At 36.3% G+C, this 26,049-nt stretch overlaps 1 protein-coding gene across 1 annotated transcript in view; it reads right to left on the bottom strand.

The window, feature by feature from the left end:
• Positions 1–26,049, bottom strand: part of Lrba (LPS responsive beige-like anchor protein) — a 417,455-nt gene that overhangs the window by 238,822 nt on the left and 152,584 nt on the right. The window contains exons 35-36 of the mRNA XM_048333588.1: positions 23,997–24,105; positions 2,462–2,628 (exon numbers count right to left, since the gene is read on the bottom strand). Coding sequence (XP_048189545.1) covers positions 2,462–2,628; positions 23,997–24,105 — 276 coding nt within the window. The remainder of the gene's footprint in view (positions 1–2,461; positions 2,629–23,996; positions 24,106–26,049) is intronic.

The following is a 26,049-nucleotide window of genomic DNA, read 5'->3' as shown; positions in this document are numbered from 1 at the left end:
ATGTTTTCGTTAACCAGCCCCTAAAAAGGAGCAATCAGATCTGCGAATGCTCTGCAATGGGAATGAATCCTAAAACTGACTAATCTAAGACAACTGCATAAAAGGCATTAGAGAGCAATCAGGTGTTCTATCCAAGCGACAGCTGAATGTGGCACAGATCTAAATACATGGACAAAAGAATATTAACATGGAGGAAATGTGCTTTTCTCTATCCTATTTTTAACAAAATATAAGCTTTGAGGTGCCCAGAGAGAAAAATATCAATTTGCTATTAATTTTCTTCTTAATGATATTCTTTCTTGCTGTTCAGAATTTTTTAAAAGGCAGACAGAAGCAAAAAATATGCTAGCTATTCTTTGGGAAGAAAATATACTTCCATGAATTTTTAGAAATATTAAAATTTCAGAATTTGCTTCAATAATTTCTGACTCTATAGGGTAATTGATGCCTCTATACAACTTCATTATGGAAATATTCATTATTTCAGGTAAATAAATTTCACAGTCCTTTTTTTTCAAGGTATTTTATTACAGCAGAAATACTGCAGAAAACCAACATGTTCAAATGTATACTATGCGCTGTAAAGATATAGCTACTACTAGAAAGAATTTGGACCTCATTAAGAAAAAAAACTTAAAGACTTTTTTTAGGTGAAAAACTAACTTAAAAACCTATACAAGTACCTATTTAGCTCCTACTATGTGTTAGGTATTATGCATCAAAGTAGTGTCCCTAAGTTATTTAGTCCCTAATATCAGAAGGACCACATCAAGTCTCTAATATTAAAACATCATCTAATTCTAAATCCCTCTGGACGCCTCTTCCTCTCCCTCTCTTCCCTCTTTCCTCCCTCTGTTTCCCGCTCACCTCTTCCTCCTCCATCTCATTTTCCTCTCTTGCTGTTCATTCTCTCTTTTAGGCTTTTGGGTGTTCTAAGAGAAGCCACCAAACCACTGCCATTCCATAACCACTATTGCACTGGAGATGAGTTGGAATAGGATTAAGATAAACAAATATGCTCCTGACTTGGAACACCTAAAACTCAAACCTATACACCCGGTAACATAATACTTTACAGGTAAATATTCTTCACAATGAGTATCACCCTCTTCTTTATAACCAGTGAACACTTGTACTAAAAACTAAGTATCTTTCAGCAAATTTTTAACAGTAACTTTTCAAAAAAAAAAATTACTTTTATAGCAAATTTTCTAATTTAGAATTTTATGTATTTGAGACACTTAAGTTGACTAAAACATGGATGTAAAAAGTTATACTTATATAATATACATTTTACTACTAATGTCTTCTATAGGAAGTTGTATGAAAATGAGGACGTTATTTTTTTTCTTCTACTGGGAGGATATAAAAACTTTTTTTATTAACAATACATGACAAAAATCAAAGTATATTTCTGAGATGTATGCCATAAAACAGTCCATGGAGAATTTCATAATTAACTCAAAAAGAAATTAATGCCTGGCACTGGTGGTTCACACCAGCAATCCTAGCTACTCAGGAGACTAAGAGTTGAGGATCATAGTTCGAAGCCAGCCCAGGCACGAAAAAGCCAAAAGATTCTGATCTTCAGTTAACCACCAAAAAGCCAGAAGTAAAGCTTTGGGTCAAGTCAAGTGGTAGAGCACCAGCTTTGAGCACAAAATCTCAGGCACAGTACATGGAACCAGCACCAAAAAACAGAATAATTAAATTATTTTGCTTCTAGAAAGCAAAATTACAAAATATCAATGTTCGTACCTTAAAGAGATAAATACATTGAGCAAATTTCATCATCATACTCCTATAATTTGTGACAGAATTCAAGAAAACCGTATTTTCTTTTTGTCTTCCTGAAAAGTCTGTATTCAAAAGTACGTTACAGAATAGTTTTTTTGTTTTGTTTTGAGGTTTTAGGGGGCAGGGGTGTTGGTCATGGGGGTTTAACTTGCTTGGGTATGTCCCTGGACTCATTTGCTGTAGGCTTGCGCTCTACCACTTTGAGCCACTGTGCCACTTTCAGTTTTCTGGTGGTCAATTGAAGATAAGAATCTTAGACTTTCCTGCTAGGGCTGGCTTCAAACTTCAATCCTCATATCTCAGCCTCCTGAGTGGCATGAGCCACCAGCGCCCAGAGAGAAGAGGTTTTTTTAAATACTGTTTTTGTAGTAATTCTATAAGTGTAGCCAACAAACTATTTTCAGTGCTTGTCTTAATAATTCCCCTCACAATGAGTAAGTATATCCGAGCAATGTTTTAGAAGTTAACTGGGGAAAGTAATGTATCTGGAAGGAGTCATGGAGTATCTGTATTGATTTTCTCTTTCCCCTTTGCTTTAATTCCATAGATGATAAAATGTGAAAGTAATTATTCAGGTCTTCATCTGGCCTTAAAAATATTCAGACACTATCTACACCCATCCATCTATACAAAATGAGGGATAAATCCTAAAGGTGTCCTTTACCTCACTGCAGAATTTCCCCAGGCTCCATGCTTGTCTGTGAGAATGTTGATCATTTTCTGAATTAGCTGAGTTGCTGTCACATGGTCTCGATACTTAGCTGCTCTGATCAAGTGATCACATACCTTCTCCTCTTCTCGTTTGTCTGCAGAATACTGAGCACACAGTGACTTGAATAGAAAAAAAAAAGAAACACTAATTATTATAAATTTGGAGAGGGTATAAACAAAACTGAATCACGCATTTTAAAGCTGCTTTTATAGTCTATCATTAAATTAACTGAATACAACTTAGAAATCTGCTATCTTGATTACAATATCGCCTAAGGATTTACTTCTCTGAAATCATTGATAAGATACACCGGGAAGTTTTTAGCACTTAAGAAGAGCTCAGAACAGAGAGAAAGAGCCAGTCTTCGTAAACAGTGAAAGAGGCCCCTCATAGCAAATACCAGGAATATGAAATATAGTCGATAAGGGAAATAATCAGGTGAAATTAATTTAGAGAACTGCATCATGTATAATACATAATTACTGAGAGTTTAGTTTTTATTCAAATTCAAAAGCTAACAGAAGTTTTTTTTGTTTTGTTTTTGGCCAGTCCTGGGCCTTGGACTCAGGGCCTGAGCACCATCCCTGGCTTCTTCCTGCTCAAAGCTAGCACTCTGCCACCTGAGCCACAGCGCCCCTTCTGGCTGTTTTCCATATATGTGGTGCTGGGGAATCGAACGGAGAGCCTCATGTGTAGGAGGCAAGCACTCTTGCCACTAGGCCATATTCCCAGCCCCTAACAGAAGTTTTTAAACAGTGCAATGATGGAAAAATTTACCTATTAAAATGATCACTCTTGGAGCAAACTATAATGAAACAATTTAAGTGAGGTGAGGAGACAAGTTATGAAGCCACTTCAGAAACTCAAAAAAGAGACAAAAGTAGTAGTCCACCATAGAAAATAGAGTTAGTTATCAACATATTTGAAAGTGAAGAATTTGGTCTTTCAAATTCCAGCTATGAAGAAAGGACCAGCAGTACTAGAATCATCTGTTAGGCTAAAAATGAATCAGAGCTATTCAGCTAGTATCTAGGTTTTAGTAAGATCCCAGTTACTTTGAAAAGTACTCAAGTTAGAAAAGTATTACCTTAGCCCTTTAGCCAGGCACAGTGGCTCAACCTGTAATCCTAGCTGCTTGAGAAGTGGACCTGAACCAAGAAGTGTAGTTTAAGTGGTAATGCACTAGCTGTGAGCATCAAAGTCAAACAAGAGCTTAAGGCTCTTGCATACCATCAGGCCCCAGTACTGACATGTGTGCATGCGTATACACACATACATACACAAATACTAGATCTTACCTAGGAAAAACAAAGGCAGAAAGGGACTTGGACACGTGGCTCAAGTGGCATGTACCTTCCTAGCAAGCAATTAGTCCTCAATACCACAAAAGAAAAAAAAAATATGAGCTTAGATGTCATCCTGCCAAAAACATCTTAGAATTCTTTAATAATAAGCAGATATAGGGCTGGGAATGTGGTTTAGTGGTAGAGTGCTTGCCAAGCATGCATGAAGCCCTGGGTTCGATTCCTCAGTACCACATAAAACAGAAAAACCCAGAAGTGGTGCTGTGGCTCAAGCAGTAGAGCGCTAGCCTTGAGCAAAATGAAGCCAGGGGCAGTGCTCAGGACCTGAGTTCAAGCCACAGGACTGGCAAACAAAACAAAACAAAACAACCACCAAAAAAAAAAAAAAAGGCATCTATAACAGCCAGTTTCCAAAATGTTTATTGTTTTTCATTAGAAATTTAGGCAATTGTGGCACCATGTTTATGATGCCTGAGTGAATACAATGCTTCAAAAAATAAAGATGAGGCAGATATATGTTGGTCATACCTATAATCCTAGCTACTCAGGAGGCTGAGACCTAGAATCACATTTCAAAGCCAGCCCAGGTAGGAAAGTCCATGAGACTCTTATCTACAAGTAATCACCAAGAAGTTGCAAAAAGAGATGTGGCTCAAGTAGTAGAGCACTAGCCTTGGTTTAAAAAAAAAAATGGTTAAGAGGCAGTGCCCAGGCCCTAAGTTCAAGCCTGGGAGGTGGGGGGGGGGGGGGTGGGAAATGATAAAAAGATGTACGGCTGGGAATATGGCTTAGTGGTAGAGCGCTTGCCTAGCATGCACAAAGCCCTGGGTTCAATTCCTCAGTACCACATAAACATAAAAGGCCAGAAGTGGCGCTGTGGCTCAAGTGGAGTGTTAGCCTTGAGCAAAAGAAGCTCAGGGATGATGCCCAGGCCCCAAGTTCAAGCCCCAGGACTGGCAAAGAAAAAAAAGGTGATGTAAAGTTGATCCTCAGCAGAGCTATTGGTCTTAGTATGGCCAATGTAAGCTCATAAAAACATGCACACATACAGCACACACACGCACACATGCACACACACACACACACACACAACTTCTGATATAAGCCTACACTGGATATTAGAAATATAGCTATTGTTCCTATATGGTACATAAAAGCAATTCAACAGATGTGATGTAGATGTACCTGCATAAGAAATCAAGTATCTCTCAGTCTGTACAATATATTATGTAAAGAAACAGTAACTGAACTTAATAATGGAGAAATTTGAGAAGTTAATTATTTTGAGTGGGAATAAAATAAACCTTTAAAGCAAAGGCAAGACAAAAACTATGAATCAATTTCAGCAGACTAAGAGCAATACAGTACATAATCTAGCTACAAAATACAGGTAGAAAAAGCAATCAATTGAAGACATTCTGAAAAGTAGAGTGAAGATAGGAAAAATGATAAGGAATCATAATGTTCCTTTAAATGAAGGGAAGGTTGAGAAGCAGCAACTACACAACTACACTATTCTCTTGCTAATATCTCCTGGGTAACTACCAAACTGATCTCTTTAGGCCTAAATATCCTCATCTGCAAAATGAGGGGATTATATAGTTAGATAAACTATTAATTATTAATCAATTACTAATGCATTATTAGATTGTCAATTTAAAGAGCTGGACAGCCATCTGAAAGGGTAATTCAAAGTGCTTGAGTACAACCTTGGAGAGATAAACATTGGTAAGTAAAACTATTTTATGTAATCTAAATATCAAAGTAGGAAAAAATAAGGCATACTAGCAAATATATCCTATCAAATCAAATGCACGTGTTATGGTATATCTACAGCAGAGTATAATTTGGTAAAAAATATGATTTCAACACCCAAAGAAGGAAAATGATTTTAACTTATCTTTGGAAAATAGCTTATGTAGAGATATGTATGAAATTATTCCTTGTAACAAAACTATTACTTGATAGGTGATTTTTTTTTTTAGAGATTCACATAAGAGCTAAGAAGCATTCAACAGGTAAATCTAGTCCCACAATACACTGAAAGGTACAGTACAGAAGGACAGATAGACATTTCTACTTTCAACATTTCCTACTGTATCCATATTGTCTTTTTCTATCTTTACCTAATAAGAGGAAATTCATATGACTGAGGAATTTGGAAAAAGTCACTGTTAACTGCAGTCCCCTAAAACATCATGTCTTCAGCACAGAAAGCACCTAGTAGACATTATAGCCTATTGAATATTATAGCCTATAGAATACCCTATTGTTTTCCTTGCATTAGTAGTAAGATAATTTAACTGTATCAAGTTTTATTTTATTTGAGAAGCTACTGAAGTTTACTTAAAAAGGCATAATTCTAAAAACAAGGGCTCAAGGTAAACTACACAGTAAAATGGTTTAAAGTGTTCTTTAATGGATCCTCCTTTACAATTTGAACAGCAACTTTTCATATCTGACATAAAATCTATAGATATAAATCACATTAAAAGACTATTCTTTGCCGATTATCAATCTCTGTCTCTTTGTGGAACATTAAAGTCACATTTGACCTTAAAACATGATAAAAGGAAACCAAACAAGAATGTTTCTTGAAGATATAATGAACTTGTAACTATTTTAAAAAATACCTTGATAATGTGATTTGAAGATGTTCCTATTAAACACCAATAATAAATTCTATCATTCACAGTCAGGTACAGGTGAGGAATGATTGTTTTGAGGTCAAATACATGTTATTCCCAGATCCTTGGATATGTGGCCCCTGCACATTTCCTTACATAGAAAATATGCAAAAAATAATCTATATTGACCTATCTTACATATTTTAATAGTTTTTTTCCACTCCTTTAACTTATCATTATTACTTTCAGTGAATGTCTAATACAATACAAAGTTCAGGGAAATCTGTGATAAGTTGGCCTTATTTTTTAATATATTTATCAGTATTGTAACTGTTACTACAAAAGAAGCCACAAATGGAAAGAGGATCACAGTTTGAGATCATTCCCAGGCAAAACCATTGAGACTCTGAAAAGTAACTAAAGCAAAACAAAAAGGAGGCAAGGAGAGGGGCTCAAGTTATAGAGTGTCTGCCTAGAGGGTTGAGGCTAAGTTACAATTCCTAAAATGCAAACAAATTAAAAAAAATCTGTATCCAGAAAGTGGGCACATTTGATTATATGTAAACTCCAGGTCAAGAGAGTTTACTTAAAAAAAAAAAATTTATGATGGTCTTAAACTTGAACTCAGGACCTGGGCAATGTCCATTAGCTCTTTCACTCAAGGTTAACGCTCTACCAGTCACAAATTTGCCTGCCCAGGCTGGGCTCAAATCTTGAGACCTTAGATCTCAGCTTACTGAGTAGCTAGGATTACAGACGTAAGCCACCAGCAAACAAATACTAAAAAAAAAAAAAAAAAGTGAATAGGTTAGCCAGGCACCAGTGTTTCATATCTGTAATTCTTGCTATTAAGGAGACTGAAATCTGAGGACCGTGGTTTGAAAGCAATCAGGGAAGAAAAGTTCCCAGAACACCATCTCTATTTCCAATTACCCATCAGAAATCAAGGCTGGAGGCAAGCTTAAGATGTAGAGCACCAGCCATGAGCATAAAAGTTCACTTCCAAGTAGAGTACTTGTCAATAGGACTCAAAATCAGTTCCACTATAAGTCCCATGTCTCCAGTTGGTGATGTAACCAGCTAATGAGTGGAAGCAAGCACCAGATACCTAAGTTCCAGTCCTGGACACTGGCAAAAAGGAAAAAAAGAAAACAATAAGTTCAATGTCTCACTGACAAGGGAAATCACCTAAGGGACAACAAATGAAGAAACATTTCAGTATTTCACTTTTAGAGGTCTTTGTACTTGATCCCTTACCTCAGATTTAAAGTCTCATCTTTAAAACAAAATGTTTTTTAATGTTATCTACAGAAACCTTAGGTAGAGTTCGGAAAAAGACCTAGAAAAATGAAGCCTTAAAAACCTCAACAGCGAACAAAAGTCACCCAATGACAATGTGTGACAGCCACCTTTAATTCTGAAGTGATTTCTCTGTCATGCAACGCCTCAAAGTATTGATTTCTCTCAGCATGAAAAAGCCTGAGCCAATGAAACAGATATAGCACCATCCCCCTCCCCAGCCCACCCCGTAACAGCATTCAAGGTTAAAACAGGCAGACCACTTATCAAAGTATCTCTCCCATTTCTCCTTGTTTTAATGAACTACATGCAATGTGTTAAGGCCTTATCTCTACAAACTGCAACTGTCAATAATTTTAAATGATTCCAAGATTAATATATATTTTAATCCTTTACTTTGGGCTTCTGATACTAAAAACTTGTTTTAAAATGCTTTATATAGTATTAGTGGAAATAGCCAACTTTAAGGTGGCTGTAATTTCCATTTTGACATGTGTCAATTCACACATGGTATTGTTTTTAATTATTTCCATTACATCATTAGAATACTTATTAACAATAACATTATTATGCAAATATCTACATACTTTTTCTATGTGGGCACTATGCCCACATCATGCACACATCTGTTCAGTAATTAACACAGAATTTAAACAATGGATAGGATTTAATTCAAGTAATATTTTCATATCATAAAATGTTATCTTAAAATATATTAGTCTCTTAGTTAAATTAGTAAGGTCTCAAGTAGATGGCGAAATATATTTACTATAATAAATAGATAAATCTTCTATTTATGCGCCAAACAAAGTAGTTCAAGAAAGTTTAAGGCCAGTCTTAAGATAAGGAAATTTAAGACCAGCATAAACAAATAGTGAAAACCCCCATCTCAATGAACAAGCTGGACGTAGTGGTTCATGTCTACAATCCCAGCTATGCAGGAGGCATAAGTAGAAGGATTGAGTCCAGGCCTGCACAAGCAAAAGGTATGGGACTCTATCTAAAATAATAGAGCAAAAAGGGCTGGGAGTGTGGCTCAAATGATGCAGCACTAGCCTAGCAAGTACAAAGCCTTATCAAACCACAGCGCTTCCAAAAGAAAAGAAAAAATTCAAGTACTAAAATCCAGAAAGAAAACAGTAATTCAATTTTTTTAAAAAAGTAACTAACACTGTAGTTAAGAGCACAGAATGTAGGGCCAAATATCTTTAAATCTTGGTGTGACCCATGGATGCTTCATCAGGTTATATAAAATTCTGTGCCTTAGTTTCCACATATAACAAAGGAAATAATGTGATGAGCATTTCAGAAGAACAAAATTAAGAGTATGCAGAGAATGATTAAAATATTGCCTGCATGTAATACTGACATCTTACATTCATTAGAGATGAATTAAATTAACGAAGTAATTTCTACACTGGTACAAGATCTTGTTTATTTAAGATTATCGAAGATATCATAAATTGCAAGCTTAAAAAGCAAGAGGACTGATTCGCCCAGGAGGAACATAGTCTTCTCCTTACAAGAGCTTTTCAATAGCATTCATAGATTTGGTTTTTCTATCAAGAATATATTTTGTATTAGGGTTTGATCAACAATGTCAACAATGCCCATAGGCATGTAATCTTCTTTTTGTGAGGCAAGGTCTTATGTAATCCAGGGTATCTAGAACTCTCAATCCTTCTGCAGAACCCTCTAGAGTTCTGGGATTTCAGCTTTGTGCCACCACGAGTAGCTAATATGCAACCAACTTTACCTGTGCTATAAACCTACTTCTTCAAGCTTCCCAGGTTTTTATGGCATGTCCACCAATACAGCTGTTTTTGTAGCTGGGAGACTACCACTTACAATTTTTAAACAGAAGAACATTCAATAATTCACTTTTAAGTGGACTTCCTTTCCTTCACCAATGATAGTTTCTTTAGTTTCATAAATGGCTCTAAAAATGATGACTGACTGCTTTGTACACACCCTGGACACATTTGATTGTAATTTGTTCAAATGTTACACTCAGAAGACTGAGGGTAAAACATACTATATTAGAAAGTAAAACACATCCTGGAAGAATCTCCAGAAACAGCACACTCCAGACTAGTGACACCTGACTTGGACAATAAACTGAGATACAGTTGAAAAGTCTAGATCTGTGGAAGGCAAGATATGTACAGCCACCTGGGATAAAAACTGTCTTGAGAGAATCTGACAGTTCCATGACACAATCCATCAGCCTGAAGCAGGAAAAGATGCTAGGAAGAACCTAGGCTCCTTCTCTGGGACTGGAAACAGGTGGGCCTTAACTCCAGAGTAAACATGGTCAAAGGAACATTTGTTGTGGGGAACCTGAGCTAGGCCTTGAGGTCCAGCAAAGAGGGGGATGGGCCAAGAAGTGCAGGGTCCACAAAGGTACAGATGCTTTGGTCCTAAAAATTCTAGGAAAACCGGTATCAAGTCTGTCTTTTCCATGTCCGCATTGTGATGCCCTTCCATCACTGTGCAACTTGCACAGGAGGAAAAGGGAAAGAGGGAAAAGCATAAAATAGCTACTGCCCAGAGTGCCAGCCCACTAACAGTAAGAGGCATTCTCCAGAGCTCTGACCTCTCCCTATCCAGCAGGAAGTTCCAGAATGACTGAGATCTGGAAGTACTGCTTGAACAGCCCCAAGATTTACATGGAAAAAAAGGCTCCATCATTAAATATTAGTACAGTCCCAGAGTAAAGGGCATACTATAGTTTATTTTTTTTAATTCTGTTAGTCTTCACAGGATTACTCACAAATATCATTACTACCCTGTTGAAAAGGGGACCATGGTATCTTATCTCACACAGTTCAGTAAATGACAGGCAGTTTAGCATAGAACATTATCTGACTGGAAAAGCAAACTTAGGCTAAACTAGAGGATTGGCTGAGTAGATACATTTGTTACAACCATGAAAAAGATAAAATACTAGCATAACTAACTCATCTAGTAACAATGAGAGAAAAAATTTAAATTCAAAAATATATACTTATATATAATCAAGTTATTATTTCCTTGTTCTTGCTCTATAGAGGGAGGAATATAAATAAAGAGGTTAAGAAAAATATACAAAACCACAACATTAGTGCATACAAAGCTGGGATGACATCACTTTAATGCTCCGCTATCATGCTATGCTGCCTAAAAAATCTATTATCAACCATCTCTACACTAAATATTCATTCAATGCAAAGGGTTCACAAAGGAATGTGGCAAAACAAAGGGGTGCATTAATCATTAATGCAGAACTATCGTGGGAAAATGGTTCACATAATTCTTAACTTCAGAAAAGTTATCCTTGACTCAGACACTCCTCTCTCCCATTTTTTAAGATGAGATGGGCAACTAGAGACAAAGTATAAAGGAAAAAGGAGAAAAATAAGAAACTGTAAACAGGAAAGCATAAAGGAGTTCCATTTAAAATTACTGTACAACCTGACTTATAAAACGGTAACCCCTCTGTACATCACCTTTATAATAACAATTTTTAAAACAACAGAAAAAAATTATTGTACAGCTGGCCACTGGTGGCTCACGCCTGTAATCCTAGCTACTCAGGAGGCAGAGATAGAAGGGTTGCAGTTCAGAGCCAGCCTTGGGAAAGTCTGTTAAGACTTTTATCTCAAATAAACTACACAGAAAATGCCAAGGAATGTTACTGTACAATATTTCCTAGTTACAAGTTTACTCAAAAAGTTATTAAGAAAAACCTTGAGCTGGCCACAATGGCACAAGTCTGTAATCCTAGTGACTAGGGGGTTAAAAACTGGAGGATTACAGTTTAGTCCCCCTGGCCAAAAATTCATCAGACTCAACCTCTTCTAATGCTGGTCACATTGATATACCAGTTATCCTAAATTACTGAGGAATCAAATTGGCTGAATGTAAGAGAACTTATGCCTGTCATCTAAGAGACAAAGGAGTGAGGCACAAATAGTACAAATACGGCCCAAGCATAAAGCAAGACCCTAGCTCAAATATATCTAATGCAGAATGGGGGTGGAGGGGGAGCAAATGTAGTCATTATATTCAGTGTACATTATGTTAAAAAATATTTACTTGGGGCTGGGGATATAGCCTAGTGGCAAGAGTGCCTGCCTCGGATACACGAGGCCCTAGGTTCGATTCCCCAGCACCACATATACAGAAAACGGCCAGAAGCGGCGCTGTGGCTCAAGTGGCAGAGTGCTAGCCTTGAGCGGGAAGAAGCCAGGGATAGTGCTCAGGCCCTGAGTCCAAGGCCCAGGACTGGCCAAAAAAAAAAAAAAAATTTACTTGAAGGTAGGGATGAGAGAGGAGTAAAGAGAAGAAGGGGTGACATTGATCAAGAAGCATTGTACTCACAACCTGATATATGGAATTGTATGTAACCCCTTTCTTTGTACAACTACTTAGTAACAAAACAGTAATTTTGAAAAACAATGTAAAAAGAGGCTAGCAGAGTGATTCAGGTGGTAGAGTATCTGCTTAGCAAATGTGAGGCCCTGAGTTCAAACCCAATACCAAAATAAAATAAAGCTAGACAAACATTCTAGCACTTAAGCTATTTCTCAAAAAAGTAATTTAGTTTGTCCAGGATAGCCTAGATCATGATCTATAATCCTCCTATTTACATTTCCATGCAGCTAGGACCACACGCTTGTGTACCATGTCTAGCTTTTTATTGGTTGAGGCAGGTTCTTGAGAGTCTTTTATCCTTGCTTGATCTTACAACATGGAACCTAAGGCCCATACTTTTTGATGACAGAAGAAATGGAGCAAGATAATGAAACTAAAAGAAAGCTAGTAAAAATAAGTTAATTTATTTTAAAAAATCATATAAAAAGTGAAGCAAGAAATTCAAAATTCAATGTCAAATACTAAAGACACCAAGGAAAGCAAAGAAAGAGTAAGAATTACTGGATAGCAAAATTCTTAGCTTACTAATTTTTTTTTTTTTTTTTGGCCAGTTCTGGACCTTGGACTCAGGGCCTGAGCACTGTCCCCGGCTTCTTTTTGCTCAAGGCTAGCACTCTGCCACTTGAGCCACAGTGCCACCTCTGGCCATTTTCTATATATGTGGTGCTGGGGAATCAAACCCAGGGCTTCATGTATATGAGGCAAGCACTCTTGCCACTAGGCCATATTCCCAGCCCCAGGTTACTAATTTTTTAAGAGAATAATTTTATCCCATTTGTTCTAAGATTGGAGATGAAAAGAAAAAAAAAGTCACTTTGTAAGACCCTGAAAAGTAAAAGGGAGTGAGGAAATAGAGCATTTTAGCAAGAAAGAGTCTGCCAGAATGAGAAGAATGTAAAGAGAAGCCTGAGAATTCTGACAGCATTTTAACAAGCCAAGACGTGGTATAGGATAATTAGGTGGAGGCATAAATACATCAACCCTGGAAGCTACAATGTAATTCCAGAAAGGTCACTTGAGAAAAAGAAAAAAAATTTCTTTTGTATTAAATACTCTCATTCAAAAATAACAGACATTTGGTTAAAACCAAAAGGGATGGTCCATAATTATTAAAATTACAAATGATATCAAATAAGAATAAAATAGATTATTCAATCAAAATGACTTCTCATAGTAAGCTGTCTGTTTTATACCTAACAAAGGTCTGGAACTAAAAGTTCACTGTATTCTGGAAACAGGTATCAAGGAAAATCTCACAAGTAACAGGCGCATCATCTAAGGATCTTTTTCACATTAAGAATCCTATTAGAAAGAAAACACTAAAAGGTAATTGAATTTCCCTCAGTTATCTTCATCTCTGTCAGCTCCTGCTACAATAACTTACTCTCCGGAGCAAAGATAACTCAATTCTGTCCAGCAAGCATATGTTATGAATCTCCAAAGCAAACTTGTCTAAATCACTCTGGTCTTCTATCAAGGTTAGCTGTGGATATGAACTCTGACAGAAAGCAAACAAATTTATTTTTATCTTTTCAATAATTCACTTCTGTATGCTTTGATGGAGGAAATCATGAGATAAATATAGGGTCGGCAGTTATTCTCCTGTTATGAAGTCAGCTGAAATGGTTTCTACAACTTAAATAAAAAGACTTAATGAATCATTCTTAAACACAAAGAAAGTGGTATCAATGAATTAAAGATTCGGTAAACCAGAATGAAATTTCAATTCCTTTGTATTATTATCGCCAATAGTTTAAGACCAAGTTCAAAAATACTATTAACTAGGTGCTACTTATGATTTCACAAATAAATTCCAACTAATTTGTCTTTGAATAGCTTTATAGTGAAATATGTGTTAGAAAATAAAATACTAGAAAACATCATTTTTTCAAAAGCACCAACAAATAGTTTTTAGAACAAAGTGTGTTTTCTATCTGTATTCTAAACCAGTTGACATTTTGTAACAGAAATGGGAAAATGGAAAGGGGGAAGTTTCAAAACTACTGAGAATCTGAGTTTCTTAATGTAAGTTGAAACACATCTAACACCAAGGTTATTCAGAACATAAATTCAAACTTAAGAGGCAGAAAGCTTGCTTCTAGCATTCACGTGTACAAGGCCCTAGATCCAATACCTAGAACAGTGTTCGTACATATATGTTCACATGATAATAAAATTAACAGAAACTCTTCCTTTTGATGCAGATTGTCTCAAAGATTCTGAATTTGCTTTGACCTTTAAGCTTTGTGCTAGTAGTTACAATAATAATAATGAGGATAAGCACTAACAAAGTTTGTGTTTTAATCCACAGTATATAATTTTATTCGACAACAAATTTTTATTTCAGTTTCTTTATATATATTATTTAAAGAAATTAAGATTCATAGAAATTCAATGAACAGTCAACTAAGTTGTAAAGCATGTAACTAGAACATGATTGGGGTTCCCTTTTTCTGTCGTCTTTAAACTAGGATATCCACAGAGAACTTCAAAGAACATAGCTAACAAGGCACTTTGATTATGTGTGTGCGCACGCGCGCGCTGGGGCTGGGGTTTGAACTAAAGGCCCAGGCACTGTTCCTGAGTTTTGTTTTGTTTTTTTGGTTGGGTTTTTTTTTTTTAACTGTATTTTCTTGTGTTTTCTTTTTTGGTACTGGGGATCGAACCCAGGACGTTGCACTTGCTAGGCAAGCACTTTGCCACTGAGCTATATCCCAGCCCTTATTTTGTGTTTTTTTTTAAGAGCTTTTGTCCCCCTGAGTTTTTGTGTGCAAGACTACTGCTATACCACTTGAGCACAACTCAACTTCTGACTTTTTATGGTTAGTTGAAGATAAGACTCTCAAGTTTCCACATATACAGAAAACGGCCAGAAGGGGCGCTGTGGCTCAAGTGGCAGGAGTGCTAGCCTGGAGCGGGAAAAAGCCAGGGAGGGTGCTCAGGCCCTGAGTCCAAGGCCCAGGACTGGCCAAAAAAAAGAATCTTAAGTTTCAAGAATTTTCCTACCTGAGCTGGCTTCAAACCACAATCCTAAAATGAGCCTCCTGAGTAGCTAGGATTATGGGTATGAGCCACCCATGCCTAGCTAGGTGAATTTCTTAATGTTAAGTGTACTACTCTGTATTTCTTACAGCAAATGGGTACCACATCAGAAGCACTGAGTGGATCAATCAAGGAGAAAGTTATGGTTTGAAAGCCACCAATCTAATCACAGCAATTTGAGATACTGTTATAACTAATGCTGCTTTGTTTTGGTAGTACTACGGACTGAACCTGGAGCATCATTCTTTCTAGAAATGCATTCTACTATTTAAGCCATGTACCAAATCCTTTCAGCTGTTTTTCAGATAATGTCTCACGAATTTTTCCCAGGATCAGCCTTAGACCTTGGATACACACACACAGCATGTTTGTACAGATAATGTCTTGCTAAGTTGTTGTTGTTGTTTGTTACCAGGGCTGACCTGGAACTGTGGTCCTCCTATCTCTGCCTGCCAAGTAGATGCAAGTACAGGGGTTAGCTTCCACACTTGGCCCCAGGGTCTGGAACTCTTGTCAGTAGTGGACTAATGACAATTAAATCATGGTCTTTTATTTTATTAGCTTAGTTTTTAATTTTAAAAAAATAATTGAATATATTTATGGGATACAACGTGATGCTTCATATCAACAATCATGTGGTAGTCAAATCAAGGTAATTAACATATAATTATTTGTCATTTCTTTGTAGCAAAAACATTCAAAACCCTCTTTTAGTGTATGTAGTGGCTTGAGCCTGGATCCTAGCTACTTGGCAGATAGAGATTGGGGACTCTTGTTTAGAGGCCAGCCTGAGCATAACATTTCTCAAGACTGCCAAATGACAGGGGTTTTGACCTATAATCCTAGTATAGAAGTATATGGGGGAAAAAAGTCAAGAAAACAAGATCTATAGAAACAGTAAATTATTTAGGAATAAATTTAATGAGGAAAATAAACAACATCTGCAATGAACACTATAAAACACTGATGAAAATCTTGGAGACACAAATGAATGGAAAGATGGTTTGTATTCATGGACTGGGAGAATTACATTGTTAAAAAAATGTTCAACCAGCAATGTAGTGAATATTTATAATCTCAAGACCGAGAAAAGATCAAATCTATGCTGAACAACATAGCAAGACCCTGTCTGTAAAATAAAGAATCTGTTCTATCATCAGCAATCACAGATTTCTAGCAATCTTTACTAAAGTATCAATAACATTCTTCATAGAAATATAAAAACAATTTTTGAAGTTCATATGCGAACACAAAAGACCCCAATGAGAAAAAGGAATCTTGGATGAAAACAATGAAGCTGAAGGTATCACTCAATCTAATTTAAAATATACTACTAAGTTAAAAGAGCCAAAATAGTTTGGTGTTGGTATTAAAAAATATACCACAGTCAAATGAAACAAAATAAAAAGATCAGAAGTCTACAGTATACTCTTGGTTTCCACAGAGAACCAGCCATCTTAATCTAAAAAAATAGTTGATCCTAGGGCTGGGGATATAGCCTAGTGGCAAGAGTGCCTGCCTCGGATACATGAGGCCCTAGGTTCGATTCCCAAGCACCACATATACAGAAAAATGGCCAGAAGCGGCGCTGTGGCTCAAGTGGCAGAGTGCTAGCCTTGAGCGGGAAGAAGCCAGGGACAGTGCTCAGGCCCTGAGTCCAAGGCCCAGGACTGGCCAAAAAAAAAAAAAAAAATAGTTGATCCTAAAACTAGCATAATTAATGAACAATTGTCTACTGAGCACCCACTGTGTGCAGTGTGTCAGGCACTGTGGGCGCGTTCCCTTCTTCCACGCATGAAACACACAGGAGAGTTGGACAGGAAAGAAGCAGAGAAGTAAATATAAACCATTAGCAGCAGTTTGAGGGATTACAGACCTACATAAACTAACGTTTCAGAATTATACTCTGATTCTTCTAAAAATAATCCAGATAAAAGATTACTTCAGATATCTGGGACAATATATGTAGTAGTTGAGATAAAAAAAAATATTGATAACTGAATATTTGGAGGAAACTCTATAGAATCTGATAGATGATGATTATCAAGCGTTAGTTTATGAAAAAGAAGTAGTGGGTGACTTGTATAGGAAAGCACATGGACAGGTATTTAATCACATGAGAGAAAATCAAGGAGATTATGGAATAAAGACAGTTACATTCTCTTCCAAAAAAGGGGGGGACACACTTTAAGAGAATTCAAGTGGAAATGAAAGGTGGGTGTACTGGGCACTGGTGGCTCATGCCAGTAATCTTAGCTATTTAGGAGGCTGAGATCTGTGGATCATGACTCAAAGTCAAAGTCAGTTTGGGCAGCAAAGTCTGTGAGACTTTTATCTCCAGTTAACCACCAGAAAACTAGAAGTGGAGCTGCAATTCAAGTAGTAGAGCAAAAGAGTTTAGGGACAGTGCCCAGGCCCTAAGTTCAAGCCTCATGAGAAAAAAAAAGAAAGAAAAGGTGTGTGTGTGCGTGCGTGCGTGTGTGTGTGTGTGTGTGTGTGTAGCTCAAAAGAGAAACCAGAGATAAAACTCAAGAGAGCTTGAGATAAGATATATGTGATAGCAGAAGGTGGTTTTCAAAAGTACCAGTAGGGGCTAGGAATATGGCCCAGTAGTAAGGTGCTCGCCTTGTATACATGAAGCCCTGGGTTCTATTCCTCAGCACCACATACATAGAAAAAGCCGTAAACAGTGGTGTGGCTCAAGTGGTAGAGTGCTAGCCTTGGGCAAAAAGAATCCAGGGACAGTGCTCAGGCCCTGAGTTCAAGATCTAGGACTGGCAAAAAAAAAAGTACCAATAAAGAACAAAGCAAATTATATATATATATATATATATATATATATATATATATATATATGGTTTTAAATGATGAAGAAAATACCTTAAGACAACTCACCATTCTTAATAATAATAAAAAAAAGTATTTTAGCCCAGTTCTTCATTGCTGGTAGAAGACTCAAGTAAAAAGAACAGCCCAATCTTTATCTGTCTCTTTTTCAGGTAATTAGTGAACCCTTATACATTACACACACATGAGTAACTTTAAGCCTAAACAAGGCTGTAAGAGACAAAGTACTTTACAGTCTATAGCAATCTATCTTATATACGGGTATTGTGAGGGAAGGTGTAAACTCATTAATTAGTAGAAAAATGGGCCATTATTTATTAGAGCTGCACTTTGAGTCTCTGCTTAGTTCAGCATGTCAGCTCAGGTAGCTGACATTGTTACTAAAGCTAATGTTCCAGTTGTCTCTGATTGAGAGCTGAACATTCCCATAGAAGTATACTTCCCCAATAGGTTCTACATGGAAAAGAGGGCTGAGAGTATAGCTCAATACAACACTTCCCAAGCATATGCAGAGGCACAGTTCACTCCCTAGCACCGTAAGAAAATACTGTGTGAAGAATGTGAAATTTTTAGTCTGTGCCCCAATGAGTAGAAAATCACTTTACTTGAACATCTTAGTAATTACAGATCAGTGGTAATATATGTATTTATTTGCCCAAAAAGTCAGACCCTTCCATAGTTACACAGAGGTTCCACCACACAAAGAGCATGTTGTAAACTCAATGAACTGAGGGCCAGTGTTTGCTAGGCAGGGGCTTAACTAAACCTGAGCTTGCCCCGGCTCACAATCTAACTTCAACAACCACATTTACAGATAGCATTCTTGGGGGCTAAAGGCACAGTTCAAGTACTATAGCTCTTGTCTGGCAAGAGCAAGTCCATGATTTAAACCCTAGTGCTACCCAAAAAGAAAAACAAAATGGATGGAAAAAGAAAGATCACTTGCTCGGCAGAACAAAACAAATTAACAAGAAGAGTTAAGACTGACACTTCCAAAAATAAATACAATCAGTAATCATAAGGGCAATTCACTTATGTTCAACACCTATAAAAAATACTTTTAAACACTTTTACTCATGATATAAGAAAGTATTTGTACAATGTAACCAATCCAGAAAAAGAAAAACAAGAGATAATGAGTAGAAGATATTTGAAATTGCTTATATCAGCAACAAGACTTCTCAACTGAAGTCAAAGTTTACTCACAAACCAAAGTTTGTAAAGGCACTAATTAATAGAGCTCATAATTTATTATAAAAATCTCCTTTAGTCCACTGTTTATTAATAAGGCAATGAAATATTTTTTTAATTTTTATTGTCAATGTGACGTACAGAGGGGTTACAGTTACATACGAAATCAGTGGGAGTTTTTGTTTATTTTTTTGCCAGTCCTGGGCCTCAGACTCAGGGCCTGAATGCTGTCCCTGGCTTCTTTTTTTTTTTTTTTTTTTTTTTGCCAGTCCTGGGCCTTGGACTCAGGGCCTGAGCACCATCCCTGGCTTCTTCCCGCTCAAGGCTAGCACTCTGCCACTTGAGCCACAGCGCCGCTTCTGGCCATTTTTCTGTATATGTGGTGCTAAGGAATCGAACCCAGGGCTCCAAGTATACAAGGCAAGCACTCTTGCCACTAGGCCATGTTCCCAGCCATGAAATCGTTTTTATACACTGGTTTTATGACAGTATACCATGGGAATTTTAAAAGCAAAACCTGGGATTTTTTTTTTTAGTTGAAATAACAGGGCAATTTATTGGTTTCTCTGTCTTTTCCCTATATGTTTAATAAAGCCAAATGTACTCTTTTGGCTCACAGGTTATGGGAAAATTAAATAAGCTTTTGTAAGAAAAAGCCTTAAAATAGTGTCCGACACATAATAATAGATAACAAATCAGCTTTCATTACTATTACCTCTGTTCTCAATGGTTAGATACCCATGAACAGCAGACCTTGGAAATAATCCTTTAGGAACAAAAGCTATGAGTCACCAAGTTTTAAGACAATTCAGATTCAACAACATACTGCTGATAATATAGTAAATATGAAAGAATATGGTTAAAGTTGAGGGGCAAAACCCCTTTCTAATCTAAAGAATAATTAAACATCATCCTAATCTTAATCAAAACCATACTGAATTACCCATAGCCTATTGTCCTGTAATTCAGAGCCCACTGCTTACAAATGTGAAAGCCTGGATTCTGATAACCATGAGCTACTAGGGGCTATGGGGGGCTCAGATTACTGCAATCTACTCTAGGGTACCAGGTTGACACTCTAGATAACCTTGGACTCATTAGAAGAAAACAAAAACAAAAACAAAAACACTAGTGCCAGGGCAATAAAATAAAAATGATGGGCACAACTAGGCAAGAAAGAGATGGCATTACGATTTCTGAAATCTCCCTTCTCAAAGCAAAGCTCTGATGACAGCGTGCATGTCTCTCATGATGAAGCTGCAGAAAAAATGAAAACCCAGACCTGATTGGGAAGCAAGTGCTTTTGGAACAGAAACTCCCTTACTCCATGAGTTGGCCAATGAAATACAACTCCTCTCCACCTCTCCCAGAATTGGTTATTTGTAAATAGTACTGAGTAGGAAAGGAGCCTGCAAATTTAATAATGAAAATATTCTACCCCTACTGTGAGTCTGAACAACCATGAATTCAAAAAGGGAAAATTCATCCTATGCTACACGTGTTTGTCTTTCCTTAATTGCTTTTATTTTTAGCTTTTTTCCCCCACCAGTAATTAATTTTAGGTGTTTGTTTGTGTGTGTTCATGCTTTTCATTCAGGTGTTTTGTCTGTGATATTTGTAAGTTATTTATTAGGTTTATGATTGTATTTTGATCCTGATTTTATTATGTAGAACTATATTTCTCTATTAACTTTTCTTATTTTATCTTTTTTAATCATGCATTTTTAAAAAATTAAGACAAAAATCATGATCTGGGAGCTGGGAATGTGACTTAGCAGTAGAGTGTTTGCCTGGCATGCATGAAATCCTGGGTTCGATTCCTCAGCACCACATACACAGAAAAAGCTGGAAGTGGCACTATTGCTCAAGTGGTACAGTGTTAGTCTTGAGCAAAAAGAAGCCAGGGACAGTGCTCAGGCCCTGAGTTCAAGCCCCGGGACTGGCAAAAAATAAAATAATAATAATAATAATAAAGATCTGTATTTTCACTTAGGATTCTTTCTTTTATATGTAATACTAGTTTTTATCAAAATTTTATTCATTAGTTTGTTAGCTGGTATATTGATGATACATGTTTGTATAACTATTATTAGAGAGTCAGCGCAACTATTTACCCCTAGCCTTCTCAGGTAAGAGAAGGTATAATAATTTAAAAGTTCAAATCAAACATTATAGTAGTGATAAAAATTCTTATACTAGAGATCAACAGATTTCTCTCTGAAGAGAAAAAATTTCCAAATATTGTTTTTAAAAAAAATTACACAATATTCATTTGTCCTCAGTAGTGTTTTATTGGGTTTATTTAAAGACAATTGGTAATGCTTATTTTATATTTCAAAATTTCATAGAGATTGTAACCTTTATTTGAGCATTAACAGATCTTCTAGGCTTAAGTGTATTTTTTTAATTTGATCTTACTGGGATAAAAAAATGATGTATTTTTATCTGATCCAATGTATTATCAATTCATTCTTGGGACCTGGCTTCATGGTTATTACTGGGTAGTAAACATTTCTTGATACTTTTACCGAACATCCCACAGTCTTTGTAAATCATGTTCAGTAGCCAGATTCTCTGCATGATTTCTCTTCAGTAATTAAATTTAGCATTTCCAGCTGGTGAAAAATTTGTTGGCCTTTTCTGTTCATTTATGTGTCCTCATGCGGAAAATGTAAGACAACCACATATTTTAAATTCTTTTTGGGTACTACTTTATAGGCCAGGCCTGGCAGTTACACAGTATAATTGGTTTGTTTATTCTATCATAAATATGAATGGAAAATATTAACTTTATATATTAATTTTAATATCTACAAGTAACTTAGGTTTGTTTTAATATGTGTAATTACAGACACCTGTATTATCCCTTTGAGTGTAGATGTATGCAGTTATGTTGAACTACAAAATGCGCTAGTTACTACTGAGCTTAATATTTTTATAACATCAGAATTATTTTAAATAGAAATAATACTAGGTTTATTCTTTTACAGTACTTTATTTGGAATCCTTTCACAGAATTATACTTAAAAGAGAAGTGCTCTTTGATGTAGTTTTTCAAGAAAATGTTTACTGATACCACCAAACCACATTTGTCTGTAGAAGCTATCGTGCCTATAATCCTATACTCATTATTCTCCATTACTGTGGGAACACTTTTCATAGGTACCATAGTCTTGTATAATAAGTTATAAACATCTAGAGACATCTTGCTATTTTTAGTTGTCTTCAATTACCATTTTTTTAATACTAATGGCTTGGATGGATAATCAGCCCACAGACAACCAGGCATAATATTCAGCTGAAGTTTTATTTGAAATTATAGTGAATTTAATATCCCATATTCTTTATTGAGATTCTAACTTTGTATATATTTAATAGTAAGTCCCAATTGTTTTTCTTATTTTATACTGTACACGGTTAAGTACAATATGCTGATATAGTAAAGTAGTTGTACATCATCAAACAGAAGAGTGGTAACAACAAAAAAAAATTAAAACGCTGTTAGCATCTTTAATTATCTATTGTTTTTGAGCAGCATATTAGTTCTAAAATAGAAGTTAGTTGATAAAATATTGTTATTGTGGAAATGAAAAATTATACCTAAAAATGAGATCAAGGTTTTGAAAAATTATTTTTAAAACAGAAATGTTGGGGCCTGAGAATATGGACTAGTGGTAAAATGCTTGCCTCGTATACATGAAGCCCTGGGTTCAATTCCTCAGAACTATATATACAGAAAAGGCCAGAAGTGGCACTGTGGCTCAAGTGCTAGCCTTGAGCAAAAAGAAGCCAGAGAAAGTGTTTAGGCCCTAAGTTCATGGACTGGCAAAAAAAAAAAAATCCCTACAGAAATGTCAATTTTCCAACTCATAATTGCAACTTGACCTAATTAGCAAAAGTAAGTTGGAAGGAAGATTCACACTTCCCAATTTCAGAATTTAGCACAAACCTCTAGAAACAAAAACAGTGTAGTGCTGTCATAATTATAGGCGTATGGAGGAAAAAAGAATACAACTGAACTAAGCCCATTTATCTAAGGCAATTGTGGCGTGTGTGTGTGTGTGTGTCTTTGTGCATGCGTGCACATGCATGTGTGTATGCCAGTACTAGGGCTTGAACACAGTGTCTTGTGCTCTTGCTTAGCTTTTTTGCTCAAAGCTGAGCTCTACTACTTGAGTACTTCTAGTTTTTGCCGGTTACTTGGAGATAAGAGTCTCTTGGATTTGTCTGTCCAGGCTGGCTTGGAACCTTGATCTTTAGATCTCATCCTCCTGGGTGGCTAAGAGTACAGACATGAGCTAAAACCAGCCAGGGTACGTGAACAGTGGAGGAATCAAGATGGTCTATTACCTGGTTCCCTTCCTCCTCTCTTCAGCAAAGAAAATCAAGTCTCTCCACCCTCTCTAGAAACCTGGATGATCTCATCTTTACCATAGAGAGTTCTACTTCTGATTAGCTAGTTCAGTTTTTCCCAGAGAAAGACAAAGTCCTATGCTCATTTTCAATATTCAATATTTCAATATTGGAAAACCATCAGAGCTGCAACCTGGCATTCATTATTAAAATCAAGTCAACCAAAGAAAGAAGCTTCTCTGGAGATGAGATGAGAAGGCTGAAGAAACATATAATATCTTCCCAAAATCCTACATGATTCTCTCACAAACATGTTTTCTTAGCTTGTACTGTCATTTTACCTGTGCAGTTTTTCATATTTACCATTTAAAAAACAATTATTTCCTCACATTAACATATATAACATACCTCAAATTCTGCGTGCCTGTGAATATCTTCTGCTCTCTGCCTGCTCAGGATAAACTCAGCTTCATTTGCTACTCTGACTAAATGATCCTTCATTGTTTGGCTAAGCAACCTGTAAGAGATAAACATTGCAAAATAAATATATTTATATACACAATCTATATAATTAGTCACAGCACAAAAGTAGAATATTTTTATTGTAAAGAGAAAGAATGTTTATTCTCCTCTTCAATATACAATATTGATACTATAATTTCATACTAAATAAGTGAAGTAACAGCAAAAGGTTATACTTCTAGCAATAATGGATTAGCTTATATTGAACTAGTTATCAACTAGTTTAGCCAACTAAATATTCTAGATCAACGCTGTGATTTATTTCTATTAAGGAAAAATGGAAAGTTATCACATGCTACTGTTTAGCTAAGTGTTTCCAAAAGGCCCATGTGTTGAAGCCTTCATTCCTAAGAGGAGTGAGGGCCTGATGAGCAGGAGGAAAGGAGGTCACTGGGGGGCGTGGCCCTCTAATCTTACTTCCTGCCACCAGGAAGGAAGTGGCACTCCATCTTGATGTCCTGCCTCCCCAAAGGCCTTGAAGCAACTAGACCAACCAACCACAGCTTAAAACCTTTGAAACTAACCAAAATAAATCTTTTCTCATGAACTGAGCATCTTGGGTATTTTTGTTACAGCAACACACTAAGAAAATGAAGATTCAAAGAGCGAAGGTCCTAGAGTAGAAAGTACTAAGGAGCCATTGAGTATGACTTTTCTCCCTGAGGCATTTGCTATTCCCAAGTGACATCACAGGAAAAAAAATAACTGGCCACAGACTGATAGCATGAAGGAGTAAAACAGCTACCCAGCCTGGAAAGTGGATGATCAGGGTAACTCCCAGGCTCTCAGCAAAAATCCAGGCATACCTGCTAGAGTCAAGATTACCTTGTAGCCAAAATCTGAAGCTATTCATGATGGAGAGAAAATAATAACAAATGGCAATGGAGATGGGCTAGAGCAAAGCACTGGGGTTGGGGAGGGTACAAAATGGTTATACACTAGGAACAGGAAACTGGAAATAGAAAATTCTCACACACACAAAAATAAAGTAATCCAAAATATGGTAAGTTTAGTCATTAAATTAATATAGTCAGCCACTAGACTAACTGCTAATCACAAATCAAAAGGAAGCTCTCTCTAAATAAGATAGTATCAAAGAGAATTAAATTAACCTGTGCACTTTTAAAACACAACTTGCAACAAGAGACAATAATGAAAAGTAACCAAAAATACACTCAAAAAAATCAAGAAAGAAAACGTCATATCTGAATATCAAAACAAATGTAGTTAACATGTTCTCTAGACAAGAACGATCTCTAGAGAGAATAAAAACTGTAAAACAATTGAAGGAAAAAATCCTGAAAATACAAATAGGCCTTCCAGCTTAATCTGCTCAATTTGCAAAGGACAAATTTTAAAAAGTTAGGTCAATAACAGCCAGCAATACTTTTTAAAAATGGAAAATCCTTAAAGATATCCTAGCCAGACACTGGGGACTCATACCTGCAATCCAGATACTGAGGAGGCTGAGATCTGAGAACTGAAGCTCAAAGCCAATCCAGGTAGTAAAGTCTGTGAGACTCTTATCTCCAATAAACTACTCAGAAAAGCCAGAAGGGGTACTGTGGCTCAAGTGGTAGAAATCTAGCCTTGAACAAAAGAAGCTCAGGGAGCCCCTAGGTCATGAGTTCAGACTCCAGGATAGGCACAAAAATATAAAAATTGCCTGCCACCTTTACCTTATTTTTAGTAATCATATCTGTACTAGTCTAATTTGATTACAAATCTATGAGCCCCTCTCCAAACTTTATCACAGCTATGTTAGAAATTAATAAAATATACTGTCGAAATTTCAATGTGATATGATGAGAGTACTGTTTAAGTGCTATTAATAGTTTAAGTGCTATTAATAGTATAGTATATAATAGTATACAGATATTACAAATAAAAACAATCCTGAGCGTAATTTTAAACCTGCTAATGAATAACTTCCTATGAG

Source organism: Perognathus longimembris, chromosome 24 (genome assembly GCF_023159225.1).
Source record: "Perognathus longimembris pacificus isolate PPM17 chromosome 24, ASM2315922v1, whole genome shotgun sequence".
Classification (NCBI taxonomy): Eukaryota; Metazoa; Chordata; class Mammalia; order Rodentia; family Heteromyidae; genus Perognathus; species Perognathus longimembris.
This window is presented reverse-complemented; position numbering and strand designations above follow the sequence as displayed.